Source organism: Gopherus evgoodei, chromosome 6, assembly GCF_007399415.2.
Source record: "Gopherus evgoodei ecotype Sinaloan lineage chromosome 6, rGopEvg1_v1.p, whole genome shotgun sequence".
In the NCBI taxonomy this organism is placed as follows: Eukaryota; Metazoa; Chordata; order Testudines; family Testudinidae; genus Gopherus; species Gopherus evgoodei.
The window spans coordinates 38,804,647-38,826,088 of record NC_044327.1 but is presented as its reverse complement, the minus strand read 5'-3'; the positions used below and the strand labels follow the sequence as shown (position 1 = coordinate 38,826,088).

The 21,442-nt window shown below is 40.8% G+C and overlaps 1 protein-coding gene across 1 annotated transcript in view; it reads right to left on the bottom strand.

The window, feature by feature from the left end:
• Window positions 1-10,018: 10,018 nt before the first annotated feature.
• Window positions 10,019-21,442, bottom strand: part of LOC115653557 — a 57,770-nt gene continuing 46,346 nt past the window's right edge. Inside the window, exons 9-15 of the mRNA XM_030566977.1 lie at window positions 19,872-19,932; window positions 19,220-19,326; window positions 13,934-14,137; window positions 13,299-13,465; window positions 12,290-12,441; window positions 11,437-11,516; window positions 10,019-10,321 (exon numbers count right to left, since the gene is read on the bottom strand). Of these exons, the coding sequence (XP_030422837.1) occupies window positions 10,187-10,321; window positions 11,437-11,516; window positions 12,290-12,441; window positions 13,299-13,465; window positions 13,934-14,137; window positions 19,220-19,326; window positions 19,872-19,932 (906 nt within the window). The 3' untranslated portion in view covers window positions 10,019-10,186. The remainder of the gene's footprint in view (window positions 10,322-11,436; window positions 11,517-12,289; window positions 12,442-13,298; window positions 13,466-13,933; window positions 14,138-19,219; window positions 19,327-19,871; window positions 19,933-21,442) is intronic.

Here is a 21,442-nt window from a genome sequence, read left to right as displayed (position 1 = left end):
TGTAATGATATTTTTTGCATGATACATTCAGTTGCAGTTTTGGCATTAAGAGGCCAAACTCTGGATCCCAAGCCAAAGCCCAAGTAAACAGACCTTGCACTGTGGCCTGAAATCATCTGCCCAGGCAGTGAAGCACCAGTGTAGCAACTCTGCAGCTGTTACTACAGCCCTTTAGCTGTAGTAGCAGCTGCATTCACTGTGCCATCACTTACCCTCCCATCTGGTTAATATTGCTCAGTTCCAGGCTTTGGTGCAAACAAGTGTTGCCTTTATCAAGCAGCCAGGCCTTGAAGCAGCACATGAGCTCAGTAAGATCCCTTTGATGGTGAATTCTTCAGGAACACCACATTCTCTGAGGAGGGGCTATGAATTCTGATATATAGGACATTTAACTCATTCTTACAAAGCCTGAATCATTCCCAAATACATCCACCTTGCCTCCCAGCCCAGGACAAAGTGTGAAGGGAGGGGAGGCTCCCTTGTGGCTGTGTTAAGGCTTGGTGTGGTTAAATTCTTCATTGACTCTGTGAGAAAGCAGTGTTGGCAAATAGGTCAGATTCTCACTACAGCAATTCCCCACACAAAAGATGCATGGCCTCAAACACCAGCGCTCTCATAAAAGCCCAAATAAGGAGAAGAAGCCTTTGATAGCAGTGATTCGTTACAGCAAGTAAACAACTAAAACAGCTGCCAGAAGGGGCCAGGGAGTTGTGTACAACAACATAGCATGCAAGGCTATAGGGCAGATCTGCCAGGTGTGTTTGTTTCAGGATCATTGGCATCAGCTTCATTCACAAGCAGGAAGGGGAAAACTGATGCATTCCAGGCTGAGGTGTAGGGAGGCTGACAATTTAATCTCTGCAGTGAGTGAAAGAGAGCTGTGGAGGCAGACAACTCATTGGGAGCTAAAGTAGGATAAAGTGGGGCAGCGGGAACTCCAGCTTAAGTATTGTATGGTCCCTACCCCACAATCTTTAATGCATTTGTGCTATGCCATAGGAAAATGCTATTATCCCAGTTACATACAGAGACCTGAGGCAGAGAGAAATGAAGTGACTTGCCCATACTCACACGGCAATCTATGACAGAGTGGAGATTTGAACCTATATCTCCTAAAGCTAAGGCTGGTGTGATAACCACTCAACCATACTTTTTTCCCTAAAAGTAAAATGTAATGAAAGAATGTGAAAATTAATATTCTTAGTGGCTTCATAAAAGATCTGATCCAAATTCCAGTGGTGTCTCTCTATTGACTTTGGTGGGCCTTAGAATAGGCCCAAAGTAAGAAGGGAAGGGGAATAACTTGTGCTTATAAAATGTTTTGTATGGAAGCTGAAGTGGTTACTGGTTATAAGATGTTAAAAAGAAGCTATGAGCTGTCAGCTGCATTCATTACTTTTAAGTTCATGTCTCACAAGTAATCACTCTCTCCTGCTGCTGCATGCACAGTGTGTTGGGATAGGGCATAGGGTTGGACAAAGGATTGTTTACTTTTGTTATCTAAGTGTTTGACTTCTATTATTTCTGTGTTGTATTTTTAAAGTTGTTATAGGGTGGTGTAAACACTTCAGCAGGAGGTAGCTGGTAAACATTACTGTTACAGTAGCCATTATTTGCTGAAAATGATAAATGAGATGGTCACTTTTATACCTGCTCGGTTGTAACAATAGTATCCTGTAATATAAAAGAGGAAGATGCAATATTTTTGGTATCCTATATAGAGGCTTAGAAGGATGTGGGGGGAGGAGTAGCCTAGAGGTGGAATCAGGTCAGACCTCTTGGACCAATTTTGCATTAGACTTGGGCTAAACAGTAAATAGGGAAGTTCCCGTTTCTTTATATGCTGAAGTTTGCTCATGACAGTATATTTTATTCTGCTGCACATAGAAAAGGTCAATGCATGTTGAACGGGTAAGAGCCGCACATAGTGAGATGTGCCAGAGATCCAAAATCTGCTCTGATTTGTGGGGAAAGGCCTGTTGCAAAATTGAGAGAATTGACTTAAAGCTACCTTTTCTTCTTTCCCCACCCCCAGCAAAGTTGTACCAAGTGTTTCTCCACTTTACCTTCAGGCAGTTTGTGTCCTTTATGCCATTCTTATATAATTTTAATATGGATTTTTCTTGTTCCTCCTTCATGGGTTAGTGAGGATGCCCGGAGTGCTCCTATAACATTCCCTGCTTAAATGGGAGTGGAGGGGAAGGGTGGTTATTAGCTCTGCTGTATCAGAAGAATTGGCATGCGCATCACTGAGTGGTGAAAACACAGCAGCACTCTTTTCAGCTAGAGAGTCTCTTTAGTTATTTATGGCAGCACATTTTCTTCTTAGGCACATTGCTTTAGTGACTCTCATTATTAAGGATACTTACCCTGCTTGCTTCAGGTAACTAACAGAATAGCTTGGTGGTTTTTTCATTTTGTTTCCTCCCCCTCCCCCTATTCCCTTCCAATAAGTATTACAGCAGTTAAGTGAGCTGATGGCACAAAAGATTATTCTCTTGGAACAGGGCAGAGATGACATAATGAGGGATACTTGCTAGTTTTTTTTTTTTTTAAAGAAATAAACAAGTTAATTGTGTTCCTGTAGCTGACCAACACTTGCTGCATCCCCTCTAACTCCTCTGTAGAACTCTCTGGGTAGGGTGACCAGATGTTCCTGATTTTATAGGGACAGTCCCAATATTTGGGCTTTGTCTTATATAGGCACCTATTACCCCCCACCCCCATCCTGATTTTTCACACTTGCTGTCTGGTCACCTTATCCGTGGGCCACTTCCCCTGTTCGCTGTGGCCCCAGCACCCTCTTTGCCCTTGCCTCATGGCCTCAGCCTGCAGATCCCTGCAGCCCACCAGGAGCTACCTTTAGCGTCCCAGGTTTCTGCCTGCAGTACTGCTCTATCCTAGGGTGCTTGCTGTCATCAGCCTACAAGGCAGCCAGTCCCCCTCAAGCTGCAGGGAGTGATTAAAGTTAAGCTGCTCTGCTCTGCTCTACAGCGCTTTTTATATGGGCCAGCCTGGCCCTGACTGGCTGCTCCTCACAGCTCCTCTCTGATTGGCTGCCTCCTGCACAGGCTCGCAAGGGCTCTATTAACCCCTTAGATCCCAGTGTGGCATAGACACCCCATCACATGGATACTCAGAATAACCTACCCCAGAATGATCAAAAATCACATTTTTTTTGTCTGTTTTTAAATCTGCTTTCTGATTTTTGAGTCTTTAGGGTTCACACTTTCAGGATTTTTTCCACAACCATGAAGGTTTGAAACTTCTATTTCAAATAAAAAATGCTGAAATTTTCATATATTCACATTACTTCAGGAATTGGGGCTTTAAGAAAAACACCGAATATTGTAAATCAGGGCAGAGTTAAGATGGTAGGGGCAATTTATCTTAATTGTTAATTTCCATACTTTCCATGGGTCACTTGCAAGGTTAATCTTAACTCTGAAGTTCCTGGCTTTTTAATGGTGGTTGTACAGCTATCACCTCTCCTTAATAACCCCTGAAGTTAATGGTAGCATTATTTTGCCCAGTACAGGGAAAAGAGGGCCTCTCCATCTATAGTTCAGAAATAGGCATATTTTTCCATTAATTATTTAATCCATTTGTTTTCCTTCTTTTGTTTGGTAGCCTACAATTTTACATGAAAGCATTGGCATTTCACATATGTCAGTTGATTTTTGCCATACTTGACATTTTCTATTAACAGAACAATTTTTGCCCTTTTAACAAAATTGGTACCATTTTCATTTTTCTAACAGACTTGATTCATTAGAAAAATGCATTCCCAAGGAAAGAATGGTAGTAATGGAAGTCTGAAGAGGAAATTGTGAAATTTCCTCTTGTAAAGTATTAACAGAACACAAAAGACACGTGAAAGAACATAAGGTATAACATAAGTAGGCCCATAATGGAGAGTCACAAAATATGGGTCTCACAAAATATGGCGCTGCTTTCTTAGTTGATATATAGATGGAAAAAGTACAATTCTGTCTGCCTTAATTCATAGATCTGATGAAGATGTTGCCTGTTCTCATTCCCACTAGAAGCCAACAAATCTAAAACTCATGCCGGTGTCATGTCATCTAGTCTTTGGGGCATTCAGCAGGTAGACAACAGTAAGGATGTCCAGTGTGATGAGGGACATTACACTTGAAAGTGCCTTCTCAATGTACCTGGCATGAGAACCAGCCTAAGTGAGAGGGAGCTGTTTTAGGAATACTCAATGTAAGTTGGATGTGTCAAAAATAAAAAGTGGCCATAAGGGCAGCTTAGCTGTTGGAAATGTAGTAAGATACAAAGAATGCAATTTGTCATTTTCCTACATCTTCCTTAAGACAGAGAGCTTTAGTGAGCACTCACGGCTTTTATATTGGGAAGGTTAAAAAACAAACAAACATGCTCTAATAAATGAGATATAACCCTGCAGTAAATTGCAGAGTACTTTGCATAAATAAAGGTAAAGATCTGTGAGTGAGTACGTGTATACACCTTAGTGTTTTAGTCTTGGCTGAGAAACTGTGTGACATCCAAGTAGTCCCAATCAAGTAAGTGCTGTTTATTAGATTGAGGAAAGGAGACCTCTTTGTACATGTGTTTTCATAGTATATTAGTAGTTCTGATGGCCTAAGGAAGTGATTCCTGTAAGATAAGTGTCTGAGCCTGTACTGTAGCCCCATCTGCTGGGTGCTGTTAAAGCATAGCTCCTTACACCTTGAGGTTCAGGAAAAAATAAACAGTATACCAGTCAAAGTCACAGATACTTCACTACATGGAGAATGATTGATTCTGTGCTATCATATGTTGTGGAAACCAGCAGCTGTAAATCTTATAATGGAATGAATAGATGACAATTAAAAAGCAAAATACCAAAATGTATACTATTATATAAAATATAACATATTTACCTTGTTAAAATCCAGATTTAACCCACATTGAGAGTAGCCTAGCATTTCTACAAAGAGGTTAATTAATTCACTTTTTAGCTACTAAAGGACCACAGTGTTTTGTACTTTACTGCAGCTGAACCAAAAGTTGTAGTATGAACTGTTGACTTGGGTGCTGTTAGAATCAGTATGATGTTCTGCCATGTCTACACCATAGCTATGTCATATCTAGCCTATAGGGCAGATGTACCTATAGTAACGGAAGGGATACTTCTGTTGCTGTAGGAACACCACCTCCCTGGCAGCAGTTACACTGGGGGTTAGGTTGGCATATCTACAACAGTGGCTTTCAATCTTTCCAAACTACCATACTCTTTTCAGGAGTCTGAATTGTTAGCCTCACTTAAAAATGACTTGCTTACAAAATCAGACATACAATTACAACAATATCACAGCACAGTTACTGAAAATTGCTTACTTTCTCATTTTTGCCAAATAAAAATATAGTAAATCAATTGGAATATTAATATTGTACTTACATTTCAGTGTATAGTATATAGACCAGTATAAACAAGTCATTGTCTGTATGAAATTTTAGTTTGTACTGACTTTGCTAGTGCTTTTTCTGTAGCCTGTTGTAAAACTAGGAAAATATCTAGATGAGTTGATGTACCCTATGGAAGACCTCTGCGTACCCCCAGGGATACGACACTCAGAGATGAGCAACATAGCTAGGTTGATCTAAATTTTAAGTGTAGACCAGGCCTTATTTAATGCCTTCGTTTGTGCTCATGAAAAAAGCGTTAGCTGTATATTGATGAAATTCAAAAGTTGGGCAACAATTCGCAATTTGTTCAATTAACAATTTAACCTTTTTTTTTCTGTTTATGAACTATCCACGAGCCAATCATTCTCCCCTTGAATTTATTCAAGAGTCCAAATCAGAAATTCAGTAAACAAATTCTACTTAGTCTTCCAGTTCTATCCCAATCACACAGCCAGTTTCGGGGCTTGCTTGAGGGTGAGAAGCCACCACCCTTCCCCAGGACCGGTGCTAGGGGTTTGAGCGCCCTAGGCGGACGGCAATTTCGCCGCCCCGTGCACTGGCCCACGGCTCTGCTGGAGCGGCTGCAGTGGTGCCTGTGGAGGGTCCAGTGCTCCGTGGCTCTGGTGGAGCTGCCGCAGTGATGCCTGCGGGCGGTCCACTGGAGCCACGCGAGCAGCCGACCGTCTGCAGGCACGACTGTGGCAGCTCCACCGGAGCCGCGGAGCACCGGACCCTCTGCAACCACCAATGCGGCAGCTCCACCAGAGCCGCGCGAGGAGCCGACCGTCTGCAGGCACGACTGTGGCAGCTCCACCAGAGCCGCGGAGCACCGGACCCTCCGCAAGCACCACTGCTGCAGCTCCACCAGAGCTGCGCGAGCAGCCGACTGTCCACAGGCACGACTGCGACAGCTCCACCGGAGCCGTGGAGCACCGGACTCTCCGCAGGCACCACTGTGGCAGCTCCATCGGAGCCGCCTGCCACCCCCTCTGGCAAAATGATGCCCACCAATTATTCTGGTGCCCTAGGCGATTGCCGAGGCTGCCTAAATGGTAGCGCCGGCCCTGCCCTTCCCCCATCTCTGCGCAGGAGTTCTTCTCCCTTCATCCCCTTTATTCCTTCTTCCTTGTTTTCTCTCGATGCTGGAGGTGGCATCCAGTCACTTTTGACATGTCATTGCATAATGCAGACAGCAGCATGGCACGCTGAGACACATGGTTGTTTGTGACAGAGGTAAGTGCTTTATTAGTAATAAACCAGAAGTGACAGAGATATATTTGGTTAGATTTTTCTGACACACATGAGGGGAAAAAAAGTTCAGAATTTTGCAAACATTTTAATGTTTTTTTTCTTCATTTTCAAACTGACAGTGTTATAAGAGACCTCTTCATTGATATCCCCTTTTGACCCAAGTGGTTAGACTACAGTCAGTGTTTTAAGGGTTGTTTCCATTAAGAAGAGAAATTGATGATGAGGTCAGTATTTCTTTAATGCAATCCTGTTTATTTACAAAGAATGTATACAAAGTACTGTTTCACTGAACACAGTAGAAATCAAACAGCAGGAAACAGTTACTTTGCTTAATATTCCAAGCCTTTTTCTCTAGCCAGTACTCTGCCCAAAAAGCAATCTTAGCTTTCTCTCATGGTCATGGTACTAGTATTTCTCTGTCTCTCCATGGCTTTCTGGTGATTTCTGTCTGCTTCTTTGGTGTTTCTGGCTGTATCTAGGTTCAAACATATACAGGTCCACCAAAACCAATGCCCAGCTAGCTCTCTGTGTTTGCATTCAGACCCAATGAAACCACCTTGCATGTGGCCTGTGTTTTGGGTGATGGCTCTTATTGTTTCAGGTATCTTACTCCAAAAAGAGATGAACTGCTTCTTACATTTATCCTGAATGAAGAGTGGCTGTTATATCATTCAGCTTTATTGAGGTTTCACTCCAGCATAACTGTCTGTGTGTGTGTATCTATCTATCTAGTTATAGATAAGGTGCCAGTAAATGGTGCTCAAGCATATATAGTTCCTGGGTTCTGGAGGACCAATAAAACTTCTTGTGCGCTACAAATGGCTTCCTTTGTACAGCACTTTACATCAGCACATAACAGTCAACACTTCATCTAGGTGTACTGAGACCTACAGCTTATTTTACAGCATGTCCCTAAATAATGCTGGCCAGTTATATTAACCGAATCAAGGACATTGGACTCTGTGATCTTTTAGGATATCTATGCCATCCCCTGCCACAATTCACTGTCAGGAAGTTTATTTTATCTAAAGTTTCTTTCCATTATTGCCATCAAATCTATTTCCATTTTTTCTATGTAAATAATGGCGCCCCCTTCAACGCCGAACATCCGTAAATAAGTCCCTTCTATCCTTAGGGTTTACATTGGCCCAGATTGTGTCTGGATCGGTGCAAAGGGACTAACGAACACAACTCTCATACACTACACCAGACCCCTGAGGATTTCTACCTCCTAGGATCTTCAGAGGTGCAATGAATTCTTCGATGAAGGGCATGTTAAAAGATTTTAAAACACGAACGCCACGTTAATGTGAAGTTCCATTTAATAAAGAGGCCAATGAATAAACTCCACATCCAGAGGGCATGCAACATCATCAACCCCCAATAACTGCAAAATACTTTTGGAACTAGTGGTGCTTGTATGAAGAGGGGCAGGTTGGGAGGGGACAGAGTGGAGGAAATGCTACAGCGGTGTTCTGCTCACAACTGATGATGACTAAAGCTATGATTTATCATGGATATTTTTAGTAAAAGTCATAGACAGGTCACAGGCAAGAAACAAAAAATCACAACCCCGTGATCTGTCCATAACTTATATCATAAATAACCTGATTGAATCTTAGGGAGTAGGGGCACGGCATCAGCAGCTGAAAGGGAGGGACTCCTGAGGGGGGCCAGTGGCAGCTCCAGCCACTGCTGTGGGGGTGGGAGGAGTCCCAGGGACAGCCACTGCTCCAGCCACCCTGGGACCACTGCCCAGGTGCTCCCCAGAGCCAATCGCATCAGCTGCTGCTTGGGTAGTCTCTGGGGCCAGCTGCCCGGGGCTGCCAGAGGACAGACCAGTGTGGTGAGGGCAGAGTCACTCCAGCAGCGGTTGGTGCAGCTGGCTGCAGGGCCACCAGAGCAACTGGCTGCAAAGCCGCTTCAGCAGCAGCCTGTGTGGCTGTCCCTAGGGCCGCCTGAGCAGGTGGCTCCAGGGTCAGCTGCTCGGGCAGCCCCAGTGTCAGCCAGACTGGCTGCTTCAGAAGTCACGGAGGTTGCACAGATGCCTAATAACACAGAGCCCTACTAATTACCCAATATTATAAAATTGGACAGGGAGAAGAGATAATTATATTCCATTTACCAATTTAAAAAAATAAACTAAGTGGGAAAAAGTCCACATCCAGAATCATATTTTCTATTGCCGGGTACCAGTCAGAGCTGTGTAAAATTAAAGAAGGCACTTTGCCACTTGGCCTGAGTTCAGCAATTTTTGATGCAGTTTACTTTAAAAGAGAACTAACTGCCAAAAAAAAAAAAGGTCTTGCTACAGCTACAGTCTTCAGAGTAAAAGAAAAAGGGCTTGTTTTAGACCTACAATTACTCTTCAGACTGTAAGAACAAGAGACTCTTGACTTTTCTCTAAATTGCAGCCTCCTCTCTTGGATCTAGTTATTCTAGTTAGAATCTAGGAGGAGTTGGCTAACTGGTGAAATGGGGTTTAGCCCCTTCCCTGTCAGAAACTGCAGGGGCTCCTTTCACCCAAACACATACATATATTATATAAACATTACTTTAACATCATCTTTATAAACAGACTTTATGCTACAGATTTAAATAATAAAGTTACAAAACTGAATCAAGGTTCTCTCCCTCTTATTACTCTGGAATATTACTGGCCAGGGGGAAAAGAGGACATTTAAAACAATGGAGAAATACGTTCATGTATATTAGTACTCGATAGCTATCTACCATGCCTGGCTTCATTCCCCAGTCATGCTGCACTCAATCACATTTACACAGAAAGGAGCCAAAACCAACATGAATTTAACTCAGATGGAACTATCAATATTTAGACAAACTTTTCTAAATACAAACATTTAAAATATTTTTATTTGTATGTCAAAAAAATAGTTGGGAAGCAGTCAGAACTGTGGTTTTCTTTCGCTAACAAAAATAATAAATAAGTGATGAACCATTTGTAAAACTCAATTTTCGTGTTTTGAGCTGACTGAAAATGTTTCATTGTACACAATTTCTTTAAAAACAAACAAATAGAAATTGCAAACATTTTCTGTAGTGTTTTAACCAGCTTTAGCGCCGGTGGGAAAGTTTCTATCATTTTGCTGAAGAGTGGACATTTATTTTTGCAAATATAAATGTGTATATTTTAAAAAAAGTCATTTTCTGACCAGCTCTATTCCTGTTAATGAAAGTAGGAGGAATGTTGCATACTTTAGGTCCTGATGCTGCAATGTGATCAGTGTGGATGCATCCCTTTGATCACTCACAGACCCCGTTAAGTTAATGGAGTTCTGGGTGGGTACAAGGGGTCCCATCCATGCAACTCCATTGCGGGTTCAGGCCAGATTTCTTAAAATTATAGTAGAATGCTTCTAAACTTGGGGTCACAATTCCAAAAGCACCCAAGTGAATGAGGAACCAAGTCCTATTGAAAGCCAATGGGCCTTAGGCTTCTGCGTCATTTAAGTGCTTTTGAAAGTTTTGCCCACTCTATCAATCAGTTTTCGCTCCAGGGCTCTTTCATAATGTGCTTCTCTGCTCCACCCTTTTCACACAACACCTCCTCATCTGTGATGGGGGCCTCTGCCCAAAGCTGGTGCATCCCTTTCTGCTCCTCTGTCTCATCAGCATCCTAAAAATATAAATATTTTTAAACTAACCAACAAAAGTTTTACAGCTCATGCTCATCACTTGTCAGTGCAGCAACCCAGCCAGGGACCAATGTAGAGCCAGTTCAATTCTAGAAGAATTAGCTTAGCTGTAGGATTGCAATATACATGTAACCTTGTGTGAGGCCTTCGGGGAAGGACTTAATTTGAATTAACAATAAATTGGAATAAGAAGGAGGACACCCCACTGGAATACTAACTGCTGAACTAGAGACTTAATAGTTAGTCCTTGTCTGATATTAACAATGTGGTCTTTAAAGCCACGTCTGTATAATTTATGAGAGAGAGAAAATTCCTAATGAACAATGTATTGTGGCTGAACTAGGATTCCAGGCAATGGGGCCTCTTTGACAGCTCTCCACATTACCACAGGAAGGAATGACTTTTGTGGGGGAGCAAACCACACTTGTCAGCAGCAGCAAACAGCATCCATTTCTTCTAAAGCTGCACAGGTTAATGGCACAGAAGAACTTATTGGGGCTGAGGTTTCCTTTCCTCTTCTGCATTTTGCATCAGGTCATTTTTATCAGAGCAAACCCATTTCTGTTAGGCCTTGCTACATTTTGTATCTAATCTACACTTTGTTTTAGAATGAAGTATAGTATGCTATTATGCTATTATGCTATTATGCTATTATGAAATAGGCAGTCTGAACGACTGAAATTCTCAGATGTGTGTATAGAAGTCCTGCCATGGGTATCCAATGCTTAAAAGGCTGAATAACCACCAAGGCATATGAAAGATTCACAGGAGAACAGTGAATAAATGAGTATACTACTGTAAACCCCAAAGGATAGATTACATGATTTGTGTTATGGTGTTTTTTATTATAAATGTACTTAGTGGTTAATGTTAGACTCTTCATAAAAAGGGAAATAGATAAACATATCATATATTTGCCTAGATGTGTGTAGTTCTTACTGAGAACTCTGTTTCAGGGACAGGCACATGTCGCATGAGGGCAGAGCATACAGCACAAAGCAAGTATCCAAACCCTTAATGGTAATCAGAGGAGGGTTATATCTTTTCTTAATCATTTTTCTTGTCCTTGCATACCAAAAACATCTTAACACGTTACCTGTGATTTTCTGTTGAGTGTTTGCATAACTTCATCTGGAAAGTGGCTTTTCTCATCAGCATACATTTTTTGGTCAGAATCTGGTCAGATTACAGTACAGTTACTATAGTATAGTATAGTATATACCTTTAGCAAATCAAAGCACATGGCCAGTGTTCAGCCAAGAGTTCTAAAATTTCCTCCCCTCCTCCTCAACCATATTACTCTGCATAGGTGCAACATTTCACCCACATGCTGTTGCAGAATCAGGGAATAAGTGAGCTGAACGTTTTGGGGGGAATGCCATTGTGATACTTTTCTGCTGGCCTCATCAATTTCTCACCTTTGGAAGCAAAGGCAAGTTTCTGAATTCAAAGTGACAGAAGACTTAAAGTCTTCCCATAGATAGTCTGAAATAGCAGGCCAACAGAAGTGTGAATTTCCCCATCCATTCCCCCATTTACGGTATTAACTATCAAGTCAGATAATTATTTTGCAGCCTAATTACAATTTAAGGTTCTATCTCTCCTGTAAAAACTTCCATTTTTGAGGAACCTCATTACAATACTGTAGTGTCACAAGCACATTTGAGTCTTGAAAGTGTAGAAGACACAAACCAATGTTTTTACTGTGTTCCCAAATTATGCTATAGCCTTGAGTTTTACAGGACGATTCAGGAACTAGGTTAAAATACATGTAACCTTGGTTGTTTCATGCTCCTAGTACCTTGCAGCATAATAAATCTTAAGTGTCTTGTTATAACCAAAAATATGCTAAATGCCTTTGGCTTCACTGATAAACATGTCATACAATCCCTAAAATTAATTGGCTCAGAACAGTTCAGTTCTTCTGAATTAAAAGGAAGCTTTCTCACCTGTCAAGGTTAAATATGGACAATATTTGCTAATCCAGTCTGGGATTTCCCCCTTTTGGATGCAATCCAATGCAATCTTCTCTGTTTCAGCATATTCTAATTCAGACTTTGCATTCACAAGATTTCTGGAAAGCTTCGCTGAAAACTGTTCCCTATAAATTATTCAGAAAGTCAAGAGGTCATTAGGAATGGTTTACTTCTCTGTTGTGTTTCTAGTAGTCAGCACAGAGTGTACTGGAGGAAGGATTTTGGAAAAGAAGTGGCAGAAAAGTATTGGGAGGTTGTAGATTCCTTCCAGTTTATATTTCTATGAATATATAGCATGAACTAGCTCAATAGGCTTATTTCGGCACTGTTTATTCTTTGTATATTTTAGGTTCTATAAAATACCAGATGAAAACTATTCAAGTCAGCTACCAAGCTGTGAGTCTATTTGCTGTATTTTTATTGCTGGTTCTTTGCTAAGCTCTCAAGCCCACTTTTACATGAAACATCCAGGGAGATAGCCTCTACTTTTATTTTTCCATATTAAACTTGGAAGCTTATTTTGATCTGAGAAATAAACACTCCCTAAGCAGGGGCTGGACATGAAAAATCCATAGACAAGAATGTCTGGTCTTGACCCTATGGACCATAAAAAAGTCCCCTAAATATGGATTTAGAACACAATAAAGTATCCAGTGAAACTATTGACATATCCATGTTGGGTCTCCAAAACATATTTATAAAATATACAGTAATCATCTAATTCTTCCATGATATCACATGGAAAGTTATCACTATGAATTATGGTACGTATAGAGTATACATAATATAGTATAATAGCTAAGCATTCAGAGTAGGGGAAAGGACAGTTATCCTTAACATTGAATTACTTTGCTTTTGACAGTTTATAAAATATGACACAATACATTCTATTTAAACTTCCTTTTTGTGTGTGTTAGTATGAAAACAACACAGTATTCTCTATATTGTGTTTATGTCCTGCTTTACTAAATATCCCATATACCTTTTGTAATCCGTAGGTTTATTTCCATAAATAACTTTATAGGACAGAATGTCAGCCTGCGCATTATTAAATTCTTCTTTCCGATCAGCCCTTTCAGCATCATTCTTCTCAATAAGCTGATTAATGCATTGTTGTGCCTCAGGTAAATCACAATATATAGTGTGGACCTAGTATGGATTAAAAATCGGAGTTTTTCATATTTCCCTTAAATCTGGAGCACTTATTTGCCATTCGTGTGGTTCAGATGCATTTTTTTCTGCTCCACCAATGTTATTTTTTCCACGCAGTTGATCTCTCATTTGACAAACTTGGAAATGAAAATAATACCAATGAAAGGCTTTAACTGAATTCCTGAGGCAATCAGTTTCCTTGGGAGTTACCATTTACCTCTGTTTCGTGAATTTCAGTGGGGTTCAGGTGCCTTACTCCCTTGAAAATCCCTGCTGTAATCATTATATAGAACATAAATTTACAAACACACACATAAAATGAATATATAAAACCTACATACAATATAATATTTTTCTTATTCTAATCTATAAAAATCTTGAATAAATTCATATATTTTCTAGTCTTAGAAAACCCCATCTTAGAAAACTCAACAAATATTTTCCACGGGTCTAATTAAGATTTACCTTGCTCACAAGAGTTTTTAGTAATGTTGTAACTGTGATTTGAGGTTTCATTGTTTCATTGTGTCCACTCTCGCTTTGTAGAAGTTCAGCTACCTCTCTCTCTCGTTTGTATAAGGACTGTTTTGCCATTTCCAGCATGTCCTGTGCTTTCCACAGAAGTTCTTTTTGCAGCAAATGTTCATGTTCCTCCATCTCGTCAATTACCTGAAATGTAACAAAGCATAAGTCACATTCATATTCTGGCCAGAACCAGGGCTGGTGCAAGGATGTTTCACGCCCTAGGCGAAACTTCAACCTTGTGCCCTTCCCCCTCCCCCGTGGCAGCTCCCCCCCTCCTCCCTGAGGCGCCCCCCTTGCGGCAGCTCCCCACCTCCCACCCTCTGCCCTGAGGCACCCCCGCGCCCCAGCTCACCCCTGCTCCATGCACTAAGCTGATTGGCGCTGCAAGCCTGGGAAGTAGGAGAAGTGAAGCAGACATGGCGTGCTCGGGGAGGAGGTGGGGCAGGGGTGAGCTGGGGCGGGGAGTTCCCCTGTGTGCTGCCCCCCCCTTACTTGCTGCAGGTGGCCCTCCCTGCGCTCCCCTGCCCCAGCTCCCTCCGCCTAAATGTCAGCGGCGACTGGGGTGATGAGAGATCCGGCCGCTGCTGTCGCTGCAGAAGAAAATGGCACCCCCCAAATCCTACCGCCCTAGGCGACCGCCTAGGTCACCTAAATGGTTGCACTGGCCCTGACTGGAACTAGGATCTGGCCCAATAGTTGCAGAATCGCCATGATTTAAAGGAAGAGATGGAGCAAAAATGGAAAAAAGCAGAAGAGGTAGTTAGAAATAGGAAACACTGGTTTTTATCATTGAGAACTTGGATTTGCAATTTAGGGGAGCAAACTTCAGGAGATTTTTATACTTAGCCTGATGCTGTTTAAAATTACAGAGTGGGCAAAATCAGTAACACTGGGGGAGATGGCTTGTACTTTAGAAATCACAACAGGAAATCCAGGGAGTAAATGTTTATAAAGCCATAATAATGGAAAATACAGAGTGATTTCCTTTAGTTTCATAAACAAATAGCTTAGAAAAGTAGCCATTATGGCATTTATAAGAATGTCTGCCTCTTTTATGCTTTATGTTATTCCACAATATAACTGAAGCATCAAACTTTTAGTGATTAATAAAAAAGATACAAAACCTAATGTGTACATAATTTAAAGAGAGCATAATGTAACTGAAAAATATGTTGAAGTACATGATTAGCAAGTTATAAATAAAGTGGGACTATAAAGTAAATTTGACAGTACTATCCTAAAAAGATTTCTTCATTAAAAATCCCCATATGCTTACGTTATGGAAATAGATCAACTGGTATAAGAAACAGTTAAAACAAACATTCTGCAATTGAGTCAAGCATGAAATGTTATAAATAAATCTCAGTGCAGAGCTCAAATAATATTCAGTTATGTACATTTCTCATTAATTGTAAACTAATAAATATGCATGGACAAAAACTCCATCAATAACATGAATGAACAAGATCTTTAAGTTGCCCTATTCTTTTAGAACACTCTATATCTGTTATACTGCATTTTATAAAGTTGTAATTCACCCTAGGACACTGCTAAATGAAGCTGAATTAATCTATTCTCTGCTGACTGTGCAATAGACCATCTACATTCAAATGGAATTATCCTCAGAGATCACATGAATCAAGTACAAAGTACTGCAAAAAAAGTGAATTTTTAAAAACGTTAATTAAAGGTAAAATTTTGTTTCTCACCTTCAGAAAGACTTTAAATTGGGAACGAACATAATTTAAAAATAGTTAAATGTGGATAACTGAAAGGCTGAGGAATTTATAATGATAAAAATCCTTTTATTCCTAGGTCATTGATTCAAACCAACCCATGCTGGTCGTACATGAAAGCAGCTACCATTCATCCAGTGGCTGTTCAGAGGCCTATATAAATTGAGACTGTGGTAACAGTGCAATTCCTAGTATATATTCACTGTACAATCTGCAATTTGCATTCCGTTGTCAGTCTTAGCAGATAGCAAGGATTGAATAGCCCATAAAGATTGAACTGCCCTTTCTTTCCTAGAAGAGATCTTCAGGTTAGTGTTGTGGTGGATGGGAAGCTTGCCCTGATAATGCTTGTGCTGTAACTCTTCTGTGGATTTAGGGGACTACAGTCTCCAAGGCTGAAAAGCCAGCCAGCACTGAATTCATTTTTTGAATTTCCTAGGAGGAGTGAGTTGCATTGCAGGAAGCACCCTCTCTGTGATATTGTACAGCAGAATATACAGTAAATGCAATTATAGGTCTGATTGAACTGCTCAGTGTGCTTTATAATAGAACATGCAAATAGGAAAAAAAATCTTGTAAATATTCTTTCATCATTATGGTACTTTCCACAAAAGATTTGGAACTCAAAGCTGGTTCCATACACTGTGATTCTTGTACTTTGACAGTAGCACAGTATTTATTTACCTCCTTCTCCACAAATCTATTTTCTACAGTTTTATGAAAGAAATAAAGCTGACTATGGCTTTTTGACATCTACTGTTTCATTAAATAACAATAAAATCTACATTAACTGAACATTAGGTTGCAAGGTTCAATCACTCAAAAGTTAGGAAATCCGAGAATTAAGTTTGCCTATGCAACCTTTATTTACCCTCATATATATATGCATTATGACAGTCTTTAATTACATGATCACATACTATTCCTTCCACATGACCTGCCTCCTCATCCTCATTTTCCTCTCCTCTTTCCACCTCCCAGTCATTCCACTGGCTCTCATTTACAATTCCCCCTGCTCCCTCCCTCCTTGTCCAGTCTCAGCCTCACACCTATTCCTATCCTCCCTGACACTCAGTCTCCCTCCGACCAAGTTCCATGTCCTGATCTGCATCTTTGGCTGCCCTCCCTCCCCCCAGCTCTGACTCTCTTCTCTACATTAGAGTCAGGTTGAATCCTCCTCCATCCTGCCCAGGTGCCAGCAGCAGAAGCATAGAGATCACAAAACAGAGTGTTTCCCTGCTCTCATTTCTGGTGCCTGGTACCACAGTGACCCAGAGCAGCAAATGAAGGGCCTGTTCAGCCCCTGCAGCCCTGGAATGGTGCATGCACTGTCCAATATTTAGGAGCTGTGAAGTGATGGAGCATGCTCAGTGCAGACAGAATCTTCTGATAATTTAGCTGCCAAATCCTAACAAATCTCTATTGTGCATATGCAAAATGAAATTTTTCCAAGGCTTATCACTTGGCCAAATTTGGGTGCATTTTTGTGGAGAAGGCAAATGGCACATCCCTGACACCATTACCAAATTTCAATCCCTGCTCCAAAGCATAGGGCACTAAACCTTCTCAGTGAAACAGTTATAAGAATATTTTTAACACAAGGAAAAATGTGTGTTTCCTCAATCTCATTTTCAGAGATGGCAGAACCATTTTAGCTGAAAATTTCCAAAAAAAATTCAACCTAAGGCCAGCAACTAGATTTGAACATTTCAACTCAAACAGTTAAAGTTTGGCAAAATTATAAATAACTGAAAAAGAAATCTTACAATGGGAAGTGTTAGGCAACCTTAATATAGTCAATGCTACTAGCATCACATGAATAAAATTGTCCAATTATTATAGCTACTACCGTATTGGACTCTAAAACTCCATACTGCATAAACATACTGCAAAAATATTAGTGTAGTGCAGTGTTTGTGCAGTACTTATTATTAGAACTGTGAGACTAGTTGGCAATGAATAATTAATCACATCAGTTTGGCCTCTTTTCTGCTCACTGAATATTCTTCAGCAGATTGTGAGTTGAACATATGTGTTATTCAAAAGTATTCATTGATTTTTTTTCTTTTAAACTCAATGATGTATAAGTCATAATGGGAAGAAGCACTTGACTGTCATATCCTTAAAGTGAGCAGTTCAGAGAGGGCATGTTTCAGATTTCTACCTTGAAATGATGGGGTGCTGCTGGCCTACTCACACCCGAATGCCCTACTCAAAGACATGGATCTGAGAAGCACCTTTACTCCAGGCTTAGTCTGGAGCATACTTGTTGAAAACAGCTTGTTCTTCTCCATGCAAGGAGAAGATCAGTTAGAATATAACAAGCTTCAACTAGCAAGCACCAGTGAGGAGCTAAGGCAGAAAAGAAGGTGACAGCCACATTTTCAGAGAAGTGGAATTTCTATAGCAACAATAACATTTCCAAAAATAAATTCTGTACCTCTTTCAATAGTCGTGGAACCACAACTTTCATGGAATCTAGATTACAGCTGTATTTCAACTAGTGCCCACCAATCTGTCATTCTCAAACTACACACATATTTGCATGACAACACAAGTGTAGTAAGATGAGGCACTGAGACGTAAACCCTCGGTATCAGAGGCTCAGTAAGAAGCCTGAGGCTTGAACTGAAGTAATGGTCAAAACATTGCTAACATAAAGCAAAGTTAGGCTGTGAGCCAGAGGCAGGCCCTGCTCACCGAAGTTGGCAAGAGGAAGGCTGCCAAAAGCATGAATGAAAAAAGCACAGGAAAGCACTAATAAAATGAACATATGCTAGGATGGCACCAGAACAGCTTGATACAAACACATCCCACATAGATAACAAGGACAGGCAGACCCAGCCTAAAGACAGTATAAAAGGACAATGTGATGGATAGACAATATGAAAGAACAATATGATAGATAGATAGTATGATGGGTAGACTTATTTGTTTGAAACAATCTGTACCAGAAGAAAGGCAACACTCTAATGCATAGAGGGGCTGTTCCTCAGTACGTTCAATGATGCATAACCTGTTTGCACCTGTGTTTAAGAATGCATCCCTGAGTGGATGTCTTCATCTGGCCTGGGAGCAGCGGAAAGTCCCGCCACTGACTGAGCCGGTCCATTGCCAGGGAGCACATTTGTACTAGCAGAACCGTAGATATCTAATCTGGGGAGCTAGAGACTGTGTTTCTCTTTGACAATAAACCTGGTCAGGTGCCTTCGTACTTTATCAGAGTCTGTGATCATTGGGGCTTCTCTCGGGGGTCTGCTGTGTCAGCTATCTGCGCAGAGTCGGAGCAGCACACAGAGGGAACACATGCACGCAGCTGACTGATATCAGCTGGACACCTTGTTTATTTCAACATTTACCAGACTGACTGCCTTTGAGACAGCTTGAACAATTGTAAAGATGATGCTATCAGAAAACCAATTACATTTTCATTCTTCCATTTTGTGTTCAATTGTTCTGCCATAGCCTTTAGTACCCATGAAACATCTACCTTTTCTGCTGTAAATAAGGCTTTCTGCTGAAGAAAATCCATCCATAAATTCACAATCTCTTGCACTTTCTCCATATTCAGTCTGATTCTCTGAAGTTCCTGCAGTGCTGAATTGGGGAGGAAAACAAGAAAGAAAAAATCATAAGAATTTGCAATTCATTTCCTAATTAATAACTAATTGTAAAAGTTGTCCTTTACTGCCAGAGTGGGGATCAGAATAAACCTTGATTTATAGGAGAAAAATGATTTTTATTAAAAAAAATTGTTTGTTAATTTATGAGATGCTCTCTAGAAAAACACATTGTAATATGTATTTTTTAAACTTATTTTGAGACAAATATTATGGCTGGATTTTTAAAGGGTCTGCATAGTTGTATGACACTTTCAGATGTGTAGCTTTCCGTGATATAATAAGGATAATCATGCTTATCCTTGCATCAGGGATGCATGCAAGGAATTCTCTACAAATTCAACTGCATTTATAGTCTGATCCAAAGCCCACTGCAGCCAATGGTAAGTCTCCTTGTTAACTTTGGATTAGGACATAATAAAGCTCATTAGAAGTGAGGCTACACTAACCACTGAGAGTAAACAACAGATTAAGTATATCTATCCCATCTAAACAATCATGTGTCTGAATTATGAAACTTACTCAAAGAGTGCTGAGCATACAGATGATCTAGTTTTTGAGAGAAACTTTCTAGAATCCAAGTCTGCAAAACATGATAGAAATACAGTTAGGAACACCAGTTCTTACCAATGAAATAATAAATAATAATCAGAGTAATCAATCACAACTTAGTTTTGTTCAGATAAACAATATTACTATAAAGACTATAAAGCAATATTACTTCATTATAAATAGCAACAGTCAGAAACAGAATACCAGAGCTACAATCAAGATCTTTTCTGTAGCATCTGTCCTCATCAACAGTCATGTTATACAGTATCCTTTTTATACAATAGTTGGGATACATGTATTGTATATTACAAATTATGGGCTTCTTTTGTTATTACTATTTGTAGTATTATAGCAGCACCCAGATTCTCCAAACAGGAATGGGGTCCCATTGTGTTAAACACTGTGCAATCATATAGTAGGAGAAAGCCCCTGCCCCAAAATATTTTCAAACCCTTACTGACACAAGTAATTATGGAATCACTTCTTTTCTTGAAATATGATGTTATCTTTCTAGTCTTTTTATATAAGGTTGATTCTCACTGTGCATGCTTATGTTCTAGTAGGTCTAGTGCTGACATTTTTATTCATCATGTATTAAATGTACATTAATTGGAGCTCTCTACTTCACCCCTCTGAAGTTGCCCCAATTGATATGTACAGAAAAGGCACTTTTTCAGCACATTAAAAATACTAATACTCATGAAAATCGAGCAACTTCTCCTAACCAGGAAGGAAAACAAAACCAAATTCTCCTCAATGCACAAATCCCAGCATTCAACACATCCTCCCTCCCCAAATACCTGGGGGGTGAAGGGAGGAGGAATAGGCTTTGCAGTGTGCCTGGAAGATTAGCAGGGTTATCTCAGACCAAGACTGTGAGGGAATGAATTTCAGAGTTTGGGGCTCCTTAAAGGGAATGTTCTCTCCAGTAGCTTGCTGACTTTTAATTGAGAAGGCTCCAGTTTGCATATCTCCCTGACAGTATTGCATGGCATTTAGGTCCCAAGCCATTTAGGGCTTCATACAGCAAACACCACACTTTAAACCAGGGCCAGCTTTAGGAAGCGCGGGGCCCAATTCGAACATTTTCAGCGGGGCCCAGGCAGGGATGACTTAAAAAAAAAAGTGGAAAAAAAAGCCTTTCATTTCTTTCATGTATTATTTACTTTCCATAACTATATGAATAAAATTATATATTATATACATTGCATCATATATGCTGTTGATTGGCTATTAACGACTGCCATTTCACATGTGTGGGTCCCCGCCACTCCCTGGGGGTGTGCACATGTGTTGGTCTCAGCTACTCCCTGCCCCCCTCATTGAAGCAGGTGTGCAGGGTTACTGACCTGGAAACTGCAGGGCAGCAGTGGACATGGGGCTGGCTGGAGGCAGGGCAGGGGCTGACTGGAGGTAGGGTCTGACTGCAGGCAGGGCAAGGGGTGTGGGGCTGGTTGGAGACAGGGGGTGTGGGGCGGGCTGGCTTCAGGCAGGGCTGCAGGGGGGTGCAGCAGGGGTTTGCAGGTCTGGAGAGAGCGGAG